Source organism: Miniopterus schreibersii (genome assembly GCF_964146895.1).
Source record: "Miniopterus schreibersii genome assembly, chromosome: 11".
Taxonomy (NCBI): Eukaryota; Metazoa; Chordata; class Mammalia; order Chiroptera; family Miniopteridae; genus Miniopterus; species Miniopterus schreibersii.
This window is the reverse complement of record NC_138111.1, coordinates 10,503,551-10,521,516: the sequence shown is the minus strand read 5'-3', so window position 1 is coordinate 10,521,516 and position 17,966 is coordinate 10,503,551. Positions and strand designations below refer to the sequence as shown.

At 54.2% G+C, this 17,966-nt stretch overlaps 1 protein-coding gene across 3 annotated transcripts in view; it reads right to left on the bottom strand.

The window, feature by feature from the left end:
* The window catches only part of COL27A1 (collagen type XXVII alpha 1 chain), a 120,843-nt gene that overhangs the window by 37,134 nt on the left and 65,743 nt on the right, over nt 1–17,966 (bottom strand). For all 3 annotated transcript variants that reach the window (XM_081151939.1, XM_081151940.1, XM_081151938.1), the window contains 10 exons: nt 17,727–17,780; nt 17,108–17,161; nt 14,926–14,979; nt 14,712–14,765; nt 13,016–13,060; nt 11,798–11,851; nt 10,128–10,172; nt 5,993–6,046; nt 3,977–4,030; nt 3,711–3,764 (listed from right to left, as the gene is read on the bottom strand). In XM_081151939.1, coding sequence (XP_081008065.1) covers nt 3,711–3,764; nt 3,977–4,030; nt 5,993–6,046; nt 10,128–10,172; nt 11,798–11,851; nt 13,016–13,060; nt 14,712–14,765; nt 14,926–14,979; nt 17,108–17,161; nt 17,727–17,780 — 522 coding nt within the window. The remainder of the gene's footprint in view (nt 1–3,710; nt 3,765–3,976; nt 4,031–5,992; nt 6,047–10,127; nt 10,173–11,797; nt 11,852–13,015; nt 13,061–14,711; nt 14,766–14,925; nt 14,980–17,107; nt 17,162–17,726; nt 17,781–17,966) is intronic.

Below are 17,966 nucleotides of genomic sequence, written 5' to 3'. Positions count from 1 at the left end.
CCTGCATGAACCATTTCCATCATTATCTCAAAATCAACAGGCAGAAGCTACAAGACATTTCTGAAAAACAGGTCTCCTCAATTTCCCATTTCCTCTTTTCTGCCCCCATCAGCAAGGAGAATTGGCAACCCAAGTTCTGTCTCCTACCTTGACCCCAGACATCACCAGAGGGATACCTGAAAGACTTTTCTAGCCCCAGGAGAAGAGTAGGAACAACCAGATACAGCCCCGAGGTGAGGGAGGGGGAGAGGAGGCTCCCACAGGGAAGGGAGGGTCGGGGTGGGGGGAGAGGCTGGGCAGAGAAGTGAGGGGGGCAGGCAAAGAGAAGGAAACAGGCCTGGCCCCAGGAGGATGCCCAGTTATCTCCGTTTGATGTTAGAATGTCAAGAACAAGCGCAAGGGAGAGACAGAGGGGGAGGGTCAGCAAACAGGGCTGGCTTTGTTCCTTGAATTCTGAGCACCTGGTCCAGCACAGGCCTGGGACGTGGATCTGCTGAAGGACTGATGATTAAGCAAACTGAAGAGGACAGGAGGCGGGAAAGGAGAGAAAGAAGGCAAAGAGAGGAAGTGGCGGTCTCACTGCCTAATTCCTCTCCCCGGGTTCCAGCCCCAGCTGGACCCATCAAGCAGCAACTGCACCCCATGGCCAGCCACGACCCCTCACAGCTGCAGGAGCCTCCCAGCTCGGGCCAGTCTCAGACTGTGCGTGCTCCTTCCGCGAGGAAGGGGTGGCCTCAGCTCCCTCTGAATACCAGGGAGAGGCCCAGCTCTGTTTGTGGCCTCAGGAAAAACTCCTCCAGCTCCCATCTCTGCTGCTGCCGAAGGGCTGATGTGAAGGGCTGGGTCCCAACCTGATCCCTTGTCGGCACAGCAAGCAGGGTGTGGACCTGGGCTGGGCCCAATAAAAATGCAGATCTGACTCCTGAGCGATGGAGAACACAGACTGGGTGAGAAGGGACCCCTTTATGGAGGGAGTTCAGGCTGCAGAAGGCACGCAATGCGTCACTGGGAAATTTCAGGGGCCAAGTCTCGACTTAGCAGCAGTAGAGAGGAATGCTTAAACGAGCCAACTGCTCCACCAAAGACCTAGGTTCAAATCCCGGCTCTGCCACTTACTAATTCTGTGACCTTTGGCAAGTGACTTCAACTCTTTGGCCTCAATTTCATCAACTGATAAATGGGGATAAGAAAAGCCCTGCCTCCTAGAGTTGCTGAAAAGACACAGTGACCTGGAAGGTCCTCAGGAAGGGTGGCTACGAGCTGGGGATCTCAGGGCTTGACTGTCCCATCCCCCTTCAGGGAGATCATAATCTCTCTGACCTCAGGGACTGCAGAAGGACTGGATGTTAAAGTGATTGGAAACGTGGGAAAATGCCAATCAGATGCGAATAGTATCGTCAGAAACTTCGCCATACTAGTAATAGTCTTACTAGTAATAGTGGTAATTAGAGTAGCTAACAAGTAGTAATTATTCTTACTAATACCATTCATTAAGCACTTAGTACATGCAGGTAGTTTGCTGAGCAATTATGTCATGAACTAAATCATTTGTCCTCACAACAATCTCATAATGAAGGTAGTATTATGCTGGCTTACAGATGGGGAAACTGAGGTTCAGGGAAGCTATGAGTGTTGCCAACAATCACACAGCTAGTAGGTGGGGGAGCCAGGATTTGACTCACATGTGTCTGATTCTGCAGTCAGTGGACCTCCATGCTCTCCTGCTTTCCCTGTGGCACTAGGGTCAGCCGGCTGGCCAGAAGGAGCCCCAGGAGATCCAAGGGACCAGCCCCACACTACAGCAGTAAAGGGTCACTGGCAACCTTGGGATCGGTCTGATATCACTCAGTCTGGGCCAACCCATTGAACAGATGGAAGTACTGAGAAAATGGGGCGGGAAGAGGTCAGTGGGGCCACAGAGGTAGGGAACTCAGAGGAGGCCAGCACCTTCCTTCTATGTGTGTCCTAGACATCCCCATTGTTTGCCCACCTCCCATTGGCCTCCCATCTTGTCCCAGGAGTTCCTTTCCAGGCTTTCTTCTTCCCACTGGACAGATGGGAAGACTGAAGCCCAGGGGAGGCCAAAGTCCAGGGGTGCAAGAGCTAGAATTTTATAACGGTCCCTAGCATCCCTGTACTTAGGCTTTGACCCTGGACATCTCCCACATTGACGGGTTTGAATCACTCTGTTTCCAGGAGTGCCTCCTGGGCCCTGGTACTCAGGTGAACACTGCAGAAGGAAGTGGGAACCTAGCCTTTGGTTGGGTGGCTGGGACCCTTGGATTCCAAACTGGGTGCCTTAGCCTGCAACCAGCCCCTCCAGCTCCAGGCCAGATGTGGCTTTTCGTCACCCTCATGAACTGGGGGCAAATATGCCAACGGGGGCCCAGAGTGCTGGCTCTGACCCCAGCTCTGGACTCCGAGAGCTTTCTACCTCATCAAAGGATTGTGGGGGCAGATAGAGCCTGCTCTTGCCTGGCACCTGTGTTTAGATGATGGTTACTTGTGTCCAGGTTGCTCATACCTAGCACTGCCTGGCACATAGCAGGCGCTCAGGTAAAGGTCTATTAATGAGTGAGAGAGTGTTTATACTTGGCACCCCCACCAGACAGTGAGAATCTTAAGAGTAGAGCTATTTCTTACCATTTTTACATCCCCAGAGCTGAGCATAGGCCCCGTGTGCAGCAGATGCATGCAAAAGCTTGGGAATTGAGTTGGCCTTGCTTCCCTAATTGGCGCAGAGAACTGGTGTGTGCCCACTTTCTTTGGTTCAGGTCCTCAAAGGCTCCCGTGCCCTCCTTCATCAGACCCTAGGGAGCCCCTCAATCTGGCCTTTGGAGGGACCTGGGCAGCCTGGCTGGGCTGGGCCCCCTCCCCCACACTCTTTCCACCTGCCTGAAGCCCACCCCTCCACCTCCCAGAGTCCTGGCCTTGGTTGAAGTGAGTGCCCTTGCCAGTTTCCACATTCTCCATCCTCAGAGGCAGAGGGACCAGAAGGTCACCATGCTCTAGATTGGAGGGAAAGCCAGCCCTCCCTACCCCCCACATCACCCCGGGGGAGCAGAAGGGGGCCCCTGAATGTGGGTGCTCCTACCATACCGCTCCCCCAGCCCTCCTACCTCTCTCATCCCTCCCTGCCTTGGGATCCTCGGAAATATCCCAGGCTCCTCAGTCATCACAAGAAGCCCAACACCTCTGCATCCTCAGATCTGACGCTCCGCCCATTTGTGCCCAGCGTTTCCCATTTCTTCTCTCCTTTCCCCATAGCAGGCATTTCTTATTTATTGGGTCCTCTCTCTCCCCCACGCCAGAATATAAGCTCCTAAAGGACACACAGGGACAGCTTTCTGCCTTGCTGATGGCAGAATCCCCAGCTCCTGGTGAAGCCCCAGGCACATATTACACAGTATTTCCCTAGTAAATGAACATAATGGTGCTAGTGACCAAGATGCTCCCGTGTAATGAGCATCCCTATGTAGTAAATGAACATCAGCTGCATGATTTCATTTAACTTGTGCAATCACACTATCGGGACCACGATTATTTTCTCTATTTTCCAGCAGAGCAAAATTTAGGCTCAGGGTTCAATGACCTACCCTGGCAATATAGCCTGGGATTTGAAGCCAGGTCGGTCTCCAGTCTGAGGCCTGGACTCCTTCCCCTTATCTGACAGTAGGTTTGAGCTCAGGGAACAGGAGGGCTTTGCTTACCGGGGGTCCAGGCTCTCCAGGGGTCCCAACACCACCTGGTGTTCCAGGATGACCCTACACAGAGAGAAAAAAAGAACTGGGTGGTGGAAAGTGCCTCTTCCTCCTTCAGCCTCGCCTCAGCAGGCTCGGCCCGAGCCCGGGGACACAGGACAGCAACCCAGAGGGGCAAGGCGCAAATTATCCTGAACACCTGGGGTAGCCGGAGAGCAGAGCTGTCACCATGACTGTGTCAGGAGAAGGCAAAGGGATGCAGACTTGCTCCTTACCATTGACCCCTTGGGCCCAGGTGCTCCTGGGGGTCCCATCATGCCCCGGTCACCCTGTGGTGGAGACAACAATTCAGAGAGGTCACAGCTGTGGGTGGTTCTGTGGGGAGCAGGCGCAGAGGGCCTTCTAAAGGCCAAGCAGGGGCAGGGACTTGCCCGAGGTCTGTAGAGAGTCTCTGCCTGGCTCATGGTCACATCACCCGGATGGTGACAGAGGAGGGGTAGGGATCTGGAATTTCACTCAACAGAAGCCAAGGCCCCTAGCAAGTCCTGGGAGGCCTCAGCTCCACTGCAGCGTGCCACACAGTGGCTTCCCTTGGGCAAAGATGGCCTTGATCAAGGGGATGCTAACTGCATGTCCCCTTTGATCTGGGCCCACATCATGTGGTCCTCATTAGGCCTGGCATCCCCTAGCTGGGCAAGCTGAGGCGGTGATGGCGATGGAAGGCATTTCTTCCATTCTCCCCACTCCCTGCCCAAACTTAGATGAGATGCTGGGGAATCAGGGATGTAACTCTTTCCCTCTTGACCCATCCTGACCGGCAAAAATGGCAAGTGTAGCAGACAGAGCTATGGCTGGAAGGCAGGGGCTCTGGGTTCAAATCTTGACTGGTTTTGTAAGGCCCTATTTCTTGTGTCCACCCTCCCATCTATCAAACATTTATTGAACATCTACTATGTGCCCAGCATGATATGCTAGACCCGGAAGACAAAGTGGTGAGTAGAAGTAGGTTCTGCCACCAGGCCGGGCATGGCTCAACAGTTGAGCATCGATCTAGGATCCAGGTGACTGGAGTTTGATTCCTGGTCAGGGCACATGCCCGGGTTGTGGGCTCGATCCCCAGTCTGGGGCGTGCAGGAGGCAGCCAATCAATGACTCTCATCATCGATGTTTCTATCTCTCTCTCTCCCTCTCCTTTCCTCTCTCTAAAATCAATAAAGATATATTTTAAAAAAACAAAGAAACAGGTCCTGCTAACGTGGAGTGAGACCCAGAGTGTCATGAGGAGATGGACACAAATCACCGAAACGGATGTAAACTAGGGTAGAGCAGTGACGGAGTGGGTCTCAGTCCCAAGGCCTTTCAACAGGAGATTTGACCCACCTGGGTGCAGGGGTGTGGTGGGGATAGGTCCCTGAGCAAGCACAGCTTGACCTGAGAGCTAAAGGGTAATTGAGAGTCATTGAGACGAAGGGTGGAGGGGGTGAGAGTGGGAAGAGTGCACCTGGCCGTGGGAATGGCATGGGCAGTGGCCTGTGGGGGAGAAGCGACATGGAGCATTTGAGCAATAAGAGAGGCCAGAGCTGGCTTTGACTCTGCACTATAGTGATGCAAGATGTCACCGCTGGAGGCGACCGGGTAAAGGGCACACTGGACCTTTCTGTACCATTTTTTTGCAACTTCTTGTGACTATAATTATTGCAAAATATAAAGTTAAATTGAAGAAAAAGAAGAGGAAGAGGGGAAAAACGTGGTGGCCAGAGGGCCCAGGACACGGAGTAATGAGGAGGGTGGCTCAGGATAAGCCTTGGAAAGGCAGGTGGGGTCTGATGGGGGTAGATGCTTCCCCTCTCGGGACCTCAGTTTCTCCATCTACCCAATAGGAATAACATCAGCTGCCCTGAGGGCTTGCCTGAGAGTAAGATTAGCCCACATGAAGGAAAACAGGTGCCTTCCAGGGCCCGGGGGGGGGGGGGGCAGGAAGCCACAGGCTATGGGAGAGCTGGGCGCCAGGCAGAGTGGCTTAGCGGTCAAAGCGCGGCCTTGGCTACTGAACCTGGTTCAAATGCCGGCTCTGCCATTTGCTGTCTGGGTGACCTTGTGCAAGTCACCTGCCCTCTTTGAGCCTCAGTTACAAAAGGGACAAAGGTTCTTTGAGGGTCCGGATGTCAAGGCAATGAGGAGAGGCCAGAAGAAAGAAATCTGAAACCCCCAGGTCAACTGGCCCCTTCATCTTTTTAACATTGCAAAACACACGCTCTATTTGTTTATATGTTCCCTTCAGCACAACTTACCTTTTCTCCCACGATTCCTGGCTCCCCGACCAGACCAACGAATCCCAGAAGTCCCTGTAAGAAACATTTATGAAAGCATGAGACAGGAGGGAGCTACGTGAATTCAGGGGCGTGCTGGGTTTCAAAGGGGACTTCCCTGCGGCTTCCATCCCCTGCCCCGTGCCTGGTAATCCCGCCGGCACGGGGCTGCCACTGAGGGAGTTGCCTCTCCCGGCACTGTCCTGACTTCCCTCGCTGGGCCAGATGGTTCTCATTTTGGAGCCAAGCGGTGGGGCCGCTGCCAGCAACCCTGGGAGCGCCACACACTCTTCCCGCGCCAGGACCAGGCTGGGAGGCAGCCACGCTTGAGAGGAGAGAGGAGAGTGGTGGAGGTGGGGAGGCTCTCAGGCTATGCTGGGAAGAGGCCTGTCTATCAGAAACCTGCCCCCATCTTTCGGGGATCTGGGGCTGTTTCGAAGAGAGAAACAAACTTGCTGGCCAGGATAGAAATACCACAGCAGCCTCTGCCAAAAGACCCGATTGAGATCTGGGAAGCGGAGGCCTTTTTATACCGTCTTGTGAATGGCTTCCTCTCCTTCCTGAAAGGCGTGCACACACACACACACACACACACACACACACACGCACACACACGCACACACACGCACTGTGGTTCCTGCTGCTCTTTTTAACTCCACTGGGTGATAACTCGCCTCTGCGTTCCAGGGGCTCGTCTAGGTGGCTGCCGGCCTTGCTGCTGCCCTGAGCAGGCAAACACGTGCCCAGCAAGGGTGAGCAACCTAGAGGGGTCACCCCGGAAGGCGGACACGTCCCTATCCGGATCCCACACTCTCCTCTGCTAAGGAAAATTAGAGCAGAGAACGGTCTTGGGTGGCTCAGGGCCGCCAAAATGCCTTTGGAAGAACCCAGGTTTGCAGCCAGGAGTTTCTGGGAGAATCAGGAAAGACTCAGGAAGGAGTGGGTTTGTCCCATAATGTCTGCTGCCTGTCGCCAAACTATACCCAGGAAGGAGACTTGGAACCTGGTCAGAACTAGATCAGAAGTTGTGCACTCAGCCAGTGAAGCTCTGACCTGCCAGTCAACTAAAGTGACAGATGACACCCAGTTCCAAAGAGTTGGCTCTGCAGGTCTCAGGGTCCGTTTTAAAAGGGCACCTCAGACCAGGACCACGTGTGTCCTGCTGCTGCAGCCTGGGGCTGTGTGGTTCCAAAGTCCAGGCACCTGTCCCCCCTATCGGGGCCTCCAAAGCATAAGGCCATGAGCAGGGCACGGATCTCCCTGCCCCCCACCCACCCCTGCACAATCACTTCACAGGGAGGGTCCTGGCTCCCTGGGCTCAGAGGCCCTTGGGGGTTGAAGTATGAGGTGAGAGTGTGAGGTACAAGGTATGAGGTCATGGCTAATAAATCACAGAAAAATAACTGAGTATTTGACTTTTACAACAACTTACATTTTAAAAAAAATAAATTGGAGCATTTTCAGGTGATAGCAGTATTAATAATAGTGGCTGGCACCTGGCACCTTATCTATGCCATCGGCATTTAATCTTTGGGTTGTGGACCCCGGGCAAGTCACAGAGCCTCTCTGAGTCTCATCTGCAGAATGGAGGACTTCAGATAAAGGTCCCTGCCTACCTCCGGGGGGCTGTTTTGAGTACCAGAGATAATTCGTGGCACATGTAGGCACTCAATAAACGTTAGTCCCCTCCCACCCCGTTCTAATTTATTTTAAAAGGGCACAGGGTTAAGGCAGAGGCCTGAGCTCCCCAGAAGGGAGCAGTCAGACATTTAGAGGATGCTGAGTGGAGAAAAGAAAAGCAGCTCTGTTAAGAGGCCCCTGCCCGACTGGGCCGGGAAAACAGAAATTTCATAGCTACTTTAAATTTATGGGTTGTTGGGCCCTGGAAGGCAGGAGGGTCATAAACCTCAAACAAGAAGCCAAACAAGATCCTAATGAATAAGTGCCATACAGCAGGTGCCCCATTGCCCTGCCCCCTCCTCTGGGACCCCCATGGGGCACTGTCCAGAACATCCTGGCAGGCCTGTCCTGCGGGTGCAGCCGAGGCTGGCGAGGAAGCCAGTGGCAGAGGCCCAGGGCTTCTACCGGGCCAGCCGGGTGGAGAAGCAGCTTTGACAGGCATAGGCACACTGGCTCCTCTCGGGCTGGCAAGAGGACACGGGGGAGGCAGTATTGCCACCTACAGTGGGCACTGCACAGGCAGGATCTGAGTCCCCGATTTGGGGGAGGAGGCTGGCCTGGTCCTCAGTGCCTACAGGTAGAGGGCTGCTGTCTGCTATGGGAGTTTTTCTGCCTCTCTCCCTCCTCTCACATGACATTCCACTAGGAGCTGGGAGGCAACTAGGAATGAGACAGTTATGGGTCCTCTGATGGACTAGGCATCTCAGGGGTTAGGTGCTTACATGCCTGGCTTCCCCCTGGACAGAGCTTCTTAAAGGCAAGGCCATGCCTTGTAATCATCTGTGTCCCCAGCACCTAGGACAGGGCCTGGCAAGCAGGCTGTACTCTAAGCAGCTGTTAGAAAGCCAGAGGCCCAAGGGTTTCCCAGTCCCTCTCAGCAGGTCTTGGGAATCTAGCAGACCTGAGTGTCAACCCTAGCTCTGACAGTTATGTTACTGCCTGGGAGACCTTGGGCAAGTTACTTCTCAGAGCCTGGTGTCCTCATGTGCAAAATGGGGTAATAACACCTACCATCATAGGGGTTGGGGGGATTGCAGGTGATGGTGTAGAAAGTGTATGGCATAGAGCCTCATACCTAACAGGTACCCAATAAATGTGGCCAATGCTGTGATTGTAAGGAGGCTGTAACTGTCACAGATATTGACACATCATATTATTGCAGAAGCTTCAAAATACATCATTAAGGTTCGTCACCACTTTGAAATTGAGGTTTTTATTAGACCTGCTGTTAGGTCTCACTATTTACTGCATTAATAAAGAAGCAATCTATGAATAGAACATAGTTTCATAACTGGATTTTGATATAGGTGATTTTCCTCATAATCCTTTGTTTCGTATTTTCTGCATTTAAACACTCTATTCTGAGAAAGGGTCCAAGAGCACCACCAGCCTGCTAACAGGGTCCAAGGCACAAAGAACATTAGAACCCCAGGACAGAGTGATTTCCAAGGACCTTCTGTCTTCTGACATTCTAGGATTCTGAGTATCTATTTCCTGAGGGCCCTACCATCAGCATAACTATGAAATTAAATTTGCTGATCGAATTGCCTTTTTTTTCCAATCAGGAAACACATCCAGGCCGCAGCAGCCCTTCCGAACTCCTGGGCTTCCCACAGAATGCGCTCAAATGACACTGGAAATGTTTTAAAAAATCCAGTCCTCCCCCTGCTTTAATTCCTTTCTTCCTGCCAACAGATGTTGCAGGCCTGGTGAGGAAGCCCATCGCGTGTGACTCTCACACCATTGACAAATTCTCCTGGTCCCCAGCATCACTCCTCCTGGACCGAGGCAGCCCTTTTCAGGGTTTGGGGGATGGGGTCCTTCTTTAAGGAATGGAGGAGTCTGCAACTATCCCACCTGCCCGCCCACCCAGCCCTCAGAGCTGCTTTTCTTCAGTGCCAAGGCCCTAAGACGTTGATGATGAAGGTTGTGATCCTCAAACCTCCTTTTAAACAACTACTTGCAACCTCCTCTCATCTTCAGACCTTGGCCAGGCTTCCCAACTAGCCAGAACCCCTGGTTTGAATTTCATTTGCTCTATAATTTAGGGATGCCTGACCAAGAGCCTCTGGTAAGGGGCTATGCTTCTCTGGTCACCGGCTTGCTTCCCCATCTGTAAGTCCAACACAGGCAGTGATCGCTAAAGGGCTCTTCCAGTTTTAATGTTCTGGGAGCAAAGTCACGTCACCTCTTTGGGAGAATGCCCTAGAAACATCGCAGAGTCAGGCTGTGGGGAACAGCCATTGTGACTATGATTCACGGCTCTCAGTCAGTGACTCAACCTCCCTGAGACGCAGTGTCCATATAAATGAAAGCGAGAGATGAGCAAACCTACCTCTGCAGCTGGGATGGGAATGAATGTGGGGCGCATGGGGCGTGCTTACCAAAGGGCTTGGCACAGAGTAAGTGCTCAATAAAGAGACCGGCGTTGACTCACCTGCTCACCCACGGGCCCTGGCCGTCCAGGGTTACCTGGCTCCCCCTGCAAAGAAACAGAGGGGGAATCACTTGGGATGAATGATGGAAGTCTAGGCCTCTTGGAGAAACCCTCCTGACTGGCCTTAGTCCCTACTGCTGGGGATGGACAAGGAACCTCATTGTGGAGACTCCAAACAAAAGGCAGGGACAAAGGGACACTGGGACAGACTCTCTGGCCCTAGAGATGACCTGAGTCACCCATGTCCTTGGCAGATCACTTGGCACCCTGATGTCTGCATCGCATGTGGGCCCTTCATCTATCCATTGCATTTTGCGGAGGTGCAAACTGAAACTCGGAGAAGTGACCTGCTCGAGGTCATGCAGCAGCTAGAGGGAGGGCTAGATTGAAATCCCCATTCCTACGGCACCAAGCCACCTCACTGTGGCACGTGCATGGACTGGGAAATCAGGGCACCCGGGTCCTAGGCCCCACCCCCAACAGAGGGCTGCCACCAGCTCCCAGGTGACCTTGGTGAGTCTGCTCTGGGCTCAGCCTCTTCAGCGATAAGTAAGGGAGATCAGGCTCATTTGCCTGCAAGGCGTTTCTAGCTCTCAAGCTTGGTGGTCTCTCGCGGCCTCACCCGTCAGCTTTATCACACGCTGGGGTGGCGCCTGCTCCTTAGGGAGCCACAGCCGCCCTGGGCTCCCCACAGTGCGAGGGGGACAGAGGACAGTAGAACCGTGGGATAAACCCACCAGGGCTTTGTCGCCGTTCCCACCACAGAAACCAAATGGGTATCGAGGGAGAAAGGCCGAGACCTCAGTGGGCAGGACTGGGGCTCAGACTCGCCAGGACTTTGGCTCACAGACGGATGTGGCTCATCGCAATCCCGGTCCCGGCCTCGTCCCCCCCCCAGCTCATCCCTCAGACCTCATGCTCACGAAACCAAAGGGGCCAGACAGACGTGTGTGCCATTTCCTCCGAGGGGAGGGAACGTGGACAAGCTGGGCCCCCTGGCTCTGCCCTAACCCTCTGTAAATTTGCCCAGCTGTAAACTTGGCCCAGTAAATCCCGTCCAGATGGCCGGGAAAATCCAGCCCCAAGTGGAGTCCCAGGAAAGCTGTGGAGTGAGGCTACCCCTGTGCTGAGGGTCATCATTGTCCTACTCGGGCCAGAAAAAAGCCTGCTAACAAACGTACTGCGTGGTTCTTGTACATAATGGGGAAATACAGAGGCCCGGAGAAGAAGGTGGAAACCTCCTAGAATCCCAGCACCTGGAGATAACCCTGTGCACGGTCCACCCTGCTCCGAGTACCCGGGAACGCGGGCACCCAGCCCCTGCTGCAGGCTCGGGCCAGGGCGAGCCGTCTTACAACCTGCTCCCCACCCCCACAACCCCCACAGGCACTCCCCACTTCGTAAAATCCACCACAACACCTTTGGTGGCTGCGTTGTTTCCCATTACTTGAGCACTATCCCACTGCAAGACCTTTACATTATGTCCGTTTCCTCTTGTGTTACCAAAGCTTGGTGATAAAATGAGGACTATTTCCCCCTCCACCTCTCCACCCCCATGTCACAACTGGCCATGGAGTTCAGGGTTCGCCCTGGGTCTTCATATGCTGGCTCCCTTTCTCTCCTCTCCTCCCCAGGCATGCCCCGTCCCCACCCCCCGCCAATCCCCTCACCTTCAAGCCATCAGGGCCAGGCCTCCCGGGAAACCCTTTCCTGCCAGGTTGACCCTGCAACAGAAAGAGATGAGTGAAAGGAGCCTGGTGGGGCAGCTCTGCGGGGGGCCCCAGGACCTGGCACCAGGGGAGGCCACAGTGCCTGCGGTGGGGCACAGGGATGCAGAGCCCCGATGTCAACAGACTGTCCTGGGGACATAAGGGTAGGTATGCAGCTGTGCGACCTTGGGACAGCCTCCCTTCCCCAGCTGGCCTCCTCTATGGGGAGGTGAAACCTGCTTCAAGGAGAGAGGGAAGGGAAGGGACTGAACAGAAGATAAAGGGCACAGGGGATGGAGAGTTTACGCCGCTGGTCCTGAACGTGTGGTCTGGAGACCCTCGCGGGTCCCCGAGCCCCTTGTAGCAGATTCATGTGGCCAAACCATTTTCAGAACAGTACCAAGATGTCATCTGCCCGTGTCACCCTCACTCTCATGAGTGTAAGTGGAGGGTTCCAGAGGCTGCACGACACTCGGTATGGTTAACAGATTGAATGCAAAAATAGTAAAACAGTGCCACTCTTTCCACTGGATTTTGATTTGGAAAAATATAGCTATCTTTTCATTAAACTTAGTATATTTGTTAACATGAAATGGATTTGTTATTAATATTAAATGGAGTAATAAATTTCAAATTTCCCTGTTTTTAATGACCAGTATTGTTAGGTGTAACCCACACAAAGAAAAGCATTTGGGGTCCTCAGTCTTTTTTAACAGCGTCCAGAGGGCCTAGACCAAAACATTCGGGAACTGCTGATTGATCAATCACAGGGATGGAGGCAGGGGCTGGAAAAGCACCTTCTGGAAGGCCGCTGGAGCAGTGGTGAGGACAGAGGATGCAGGGTCAGGTTCCAGGCAGGACATCCCCGCTTCCTGGCTGAGAGACAGTGAGCTAAACCCTTCACTCTTTGAGCCTCACTGGCCTCCAGTGAGACTAAGAGTGGCGCCTCTCTCTTTGGGAAACTCAAATGAGAAAATGGTTGCAAAGCACCAGCACACAGTAGGTGGACAAGGCCGGAGGCCGGTGTCCTGCCTCTCGTCTCCTTTAAGTTCTGTCCTAGTCCCCTCTTTGGCTGGCCCAGGCCCTCACTAATGACCTCTCTTGGAGCACTACCCAAATGTTGCCCGACTGCGCACAGCTGGCTCAACACCAACAAACCCCCAGGCCAGCAACACTCACCTCCAAGCCAGGCGCCCCAGGTGGCCCCATGGGTCCCTCATCTCCCTAGAGTCGGGAGAGGAAAAAAGGAGAGAGTTAATCCAGGGGGACTCTTGGAAAACCTGTCTTATAAGAAGGGAAAGGGGTGGACAGAAGAGAAACCTCCTGGATCAAGAGAAACGGTGCACATGGGCGCCCTGCCTGTCTCCACCCAAGGCAGAGAGGCAGCACCAGTCATGGCCTAGAGGCTGAGTCACACAGGGACTTCCATGGGAATGGGGCCCTCGGCGTCATCTGAATGTGACCAGCATGGGTTCACGGCAGTGCTGGGCAGGAAAGTGAAACCCTGTTGTGTGCTGTGGAAGCAGAGCCCCTGACTGCAGCTCAGAGATACGGGTTCTATTCTGAGCTCTGCCATTTACTTGCTGGCAGACCTTAGCCTCACTGTGCCTCAGTTTGCCCATCTGTAAAATGGTGCAGAGTGCAGAGGATCATCCTAAAGTATAATGACTGGCTTAAGTTGTGTTCCTGGAGGACAGCGAGGATCCCTTACACTTTTCCGAAGTCACCCCCCAAACATCACTCGGGAGGGGTGTGTGTGCAGTGTCTGGCCTGTGTGAATGAAGGGAGGGAGGAGGGTCTGGAAGGGAACGTGCAGGTGGATGAATGAATCAATGAAGACATGAGCAGATGGCAGGCCTATCAAGGGCTTTGAGCGGTGATGTGAGTGTAGAAGGAAGCACGTGGCGGGTGCCATTCTCCTCCCTGCCCCCACCCCCTTCCCTTCTGGCCTGTGGAGACTCTCCAGGCCTTCCCGCAAGCACAGGGGGCCTCCAAATCCGTCCCTCTGGCATGCCGGGCCTGACCACGGGACCCTCTTTAGAGCTTCCCCCCGCCCCAACCTCCAGGAAAGCAGCCTCATGCAGTGGTTCCCAAAGCCAGCGCTGGGAACCTGCCAGACCCAGGACCAGCTGGATGTCTGCCTGTGGGTGTGCTGAGTCTGGGCCTCCTGCGCCCTTACCCAGGGCTGTGTGTCACGGGGCCTGGGGCCTGAGCCAAGGTGAAGGAGGGCCTCCTGCATGGGCAAAATCTGGGGCCTGCCTGAGGAGTGCCCACAGCCCTCGAGCTGCTGCTCCCAAAGGCCTGTGGGGACCTTGTCAATCCCCTTCCTCGTGTGCAAGTCATGTGCTTCTCTGAGGACACCCCAGGCAGCTCCCAGGAGCACACAGTTAATAGCATAGGGTCTATGTCTTGGTATTCATGGGCTTTGGGTTCAAGCAGACCTGGGTTTGAGTCGTGGCCCTGCCTGCCACTAACCATAAGATCTGACAGTCTCTTCACTCCTGAGTCTCGGGACCTCACTTATAAGATGGAGCCCACAATTCCTACCCTCCCATATCAATGCCCCAATAAACTGTGCCACCTTGAGCAGGAGTGATGGCAGTAGCTCCCAGGAAGAAACCCTGGGGCAGGGGGCTGCAGGAGGGTGCAGTGGAGGGAGGGAGTGACCCACCTGCTAGGCCAGGGCAGAGAAGGCCCCTGGACAAGTGACAGAGCAGGGCTGTCAGGGATGAGCTGGGGGGTGAGCCTGAGGCAGCCCTGGGCTGTGTACTGGTGAGGTCCTGGGCCCCAGCCTAAGCCTCCAGGACCCAGGACACAGCAGGCTGGGGGTCAGGGGAGGATGGGCAGGGGCAGGGGCAGGGCCAGATGGTCTCACCTCGGGCCCCAGCTGCCCAGGGGGTCCCGGCAGGCCTCGAGCTCCAGGCTTTCCCTGGAGAGAAGGAAACAAAAAGAGCAGAGGTCACAGAGGAGGCACCTCCATCGCCACCACAGGGTGGCAAGACTCCCCTCCAGGTAGCCAACCAGAAGGCCTGCGGTTGCCACAGAACTGTCAGCTTCCTCAGTGGGAGCTGCCCGTGGCAGGGACTCACCTTCACACCTTCTGGGCCATTGTCCCCAGGGGGGCCGATGTCTCCGGGGAATCCCTGAGGGGAGGCAGAGAGCAGGGGTCACCCATAGGGACTGTGAAGGGAAGTGCTGCGAGCATAGATCTTGGGTTTAGGACCCCATTCGCTTTCGGGGCAGCCTCACTACTCCCTCACTTCCCTGTCAGCTAGAGACCAATGAAAGCCTTTTTATACGAATCTCTAAAATCAAAATGCTCTTCCCGTCGTGTCTTCATAAGGGGGCCTTTCTGTTCCTTCTTCTTTTGACCTTTTGGTAATTCCTGTTAAACCGCAGCTCAAACATCCGACCACCCTTGTCACCAGCAAAGGCAAGACTGGTCCTGAATCTGGCGCTAACACAGGTAGCCGAAGCCCCGTGTTTTTTTCCTTCAAAATGAGAGGCTCAAAATCCTATTTTGTCACCAACTCACTGTGTGACCAGGCAAGTTCCTGAGCCTCTCTGGGCCTTAGCTTCCTCATCTGCAAGCCGGTGACCATTAATACCCACCTTACAGGGCTGTTCTGAGCCTTAAAGGGAATGATGCAAACAAGGCCCTTAGCTCAATAAAAAAATCTGCATCCACAAGGATTTGGGTCCTGCCACCTAGGAAAACAAGTCTGCCTGGAGTGGGCCCATCCCCAGGGAGAACTCGGCAATCGGGACAGCGATCAGATTCTGTGTTCTCATGGATCGGGCCCACTAATGAGTGAGAGATAATTCACACGGGGGCCGGAGAGCTGCAGCTCCCACCCATGGTCTCTGGGAAAGGAAGCAAAGACCCAGGGAGGCGCTGACAGGCTCATCAGCTTCTGTCTTCCGCTGAGCAGAGCCATCTTCTGAGTCAGCCAATGCAAACAGAACCCAAAGCTGGGAGAGGCAGGCCCCAGCTGCCTCCAGGGACCCGCAGGAGAGCCAACGTAGACCTTACTTGCTGCGAGGAGCAGGGACCCTGAGGAAGTCGCCACCCTGCTCGGGGACTCCCTTCCCTCACGTGCGACCTGGTGGCAGTAATACCTCCCGCAGCTGTGGTGGCCAGTCAACAAGTTCTCACCCCAAGGACGCTGCACAGCCTCCTGGAACGAGGTGGAGCCTAACAAATGCAAGGGGACCGAGGGGACGAGCGAGGGAGCGCGCTTCCCACCCTCACTGGCCAGCTGCTGGGAAAACTCGGACTCAAGAAAGTCTTTTTCCACAGTGACCAGGGGAAGGAATCAGGCCGATGGAAGGTTGGCCAACTCCATTTGTCTAAAGATAGGACTGTGTCACGGCCAAGTCAAAACAGTGGAAAGTCAGAACTTGTCGTTTTTAGGAAACACTTCCTCACCCATCCGGGCATTACCAGGAGCGATCTTTGGAAGGGTCTGGAGAATCCGGCAGAGCCAGACTTTCGTCTCTGAGACCTCGCAGAGGAGCAAGCCGGGGCCAGGGAGTAGAGGGTGGGTGGGGCTCCGGCTGGGGCTGGTGGAGACCCCCAGAGGAGGCGGGTGCTGCTGATCCTGAACAGACAACGGCCCTGGCACTGCTTACCCTGCTTTCCAGAGCAAGTCCCAAAATTCGGGGGGCAGGGAGCTCATCCAGCCTTGCTCTGTTTCATGAGGAATGTCTAGCATAGCTCTGCTAATTCTCACATGGGTCAGAAACTCGCAGGGCTCTGCTTATGCAACCAGAATGATTATGTTAATCGCTACACCAGCCTTCATCGATTCGCATTCTCCACTCAAACACCAGAATTGTGCGTTTACTTCTGCTTCTCATACCTGGGAGCTCTGAGCCCTGAACTTTTGCAGGGTGGGTGCAAGTGGTTGGAAAAGTCCCAGGGCACAGGGTGGTCGGATGTCTCCACCCTTAAGGAGAGAATGGGGGAGCACCTATTAAGGGTACAGGCAATAGGACTCAGAGCACTCTCCTGGTATTTTTTTCTGGAAACTGTAAAGGTGACCACATAGCTAGGGAAGGCCTCTGAGGCCAGCTTCTGTCCCACTTGCCACTGACAGAGGGCAGAGGCAGAAAAGAAAGGATCGCCGATCTGGGAATTTCTATTCTTAGCTCTATCTCTCATTTGCTGTGTGACCTCAGATAAGTATCTCCCTGTCTCCGGGTCTTGGTTTCCCAAGGACAACATCTAGCCCCGTTGCAGCCAGGCAAGAGAAATAGTGCATCACATACCTCGGGCCCAGGGGGCCCAGGAAACCCAAGGGATCCTTTGTCTCCAACTTTGCCCTGTAGAAGAGAAAAGATGATGGGGGAGGCAGGGGTGAAGGTCTACCTTCTACTAACCTCTTGTGTTATCCCTTTGGCTGCGGGTGGTTGGGAAGCTCAGGAGCAGGCGAATGAAATCTGTCTAGACAACTAGAAGGAGCTACTACTGTTCAAACTCCGCCTCCTACACTTAATGCCATGGGATCTTGGGTAAGTCACTTCATCTTGCGGAACCTCAGTTTACCCATCTGGAAAATGGGAGCAATAATAATTCTCTAACCCCTGGGGTTACTGGCAGGATCTGATACATAGTAATATTCAGTGAGAAAATGATACCCACTGCTATTATTTACAAGGCATTGGGAGCTTAAGATTCCCAATACTCAGCCCGGTGACTGAAGCCTATCTATGCTGCTGGGCAAGTTCCTATCCCTCTGGTCCTCAGTGTCCTCATTTGTGAAGTGGGCAGATCTCCATTTCTGCCTTGCCCTGCTGGCCACCCAGGGCTGCTGCAGGGGGAAGTGAGGTCCTGGATGACCTTTTGGAGAGTGTGAGGTTTGGGGGTCTCTGAATGGAAGGTACTTACCAGAGGCCCTGGCTTCCCCCGTGCACCTGGGAACCCTGGCAATCCCTGGCTCCCCTGGAAAAGACCCAGAGCAGGCCAGGGTTAGTGAGGAACAGAAATAGACAGGTGAACAGCTGCTGAGGCATCCTTGCCAGTCTGAGGCCAGGAGGACACCTGCCTTTGGGGAGGATGGGCTCCCCCCTCACTTTCTTGACTTGCAGGGAAATTTACTAGCTCTGCAGCCCTGTGGGCTGGGTCCCA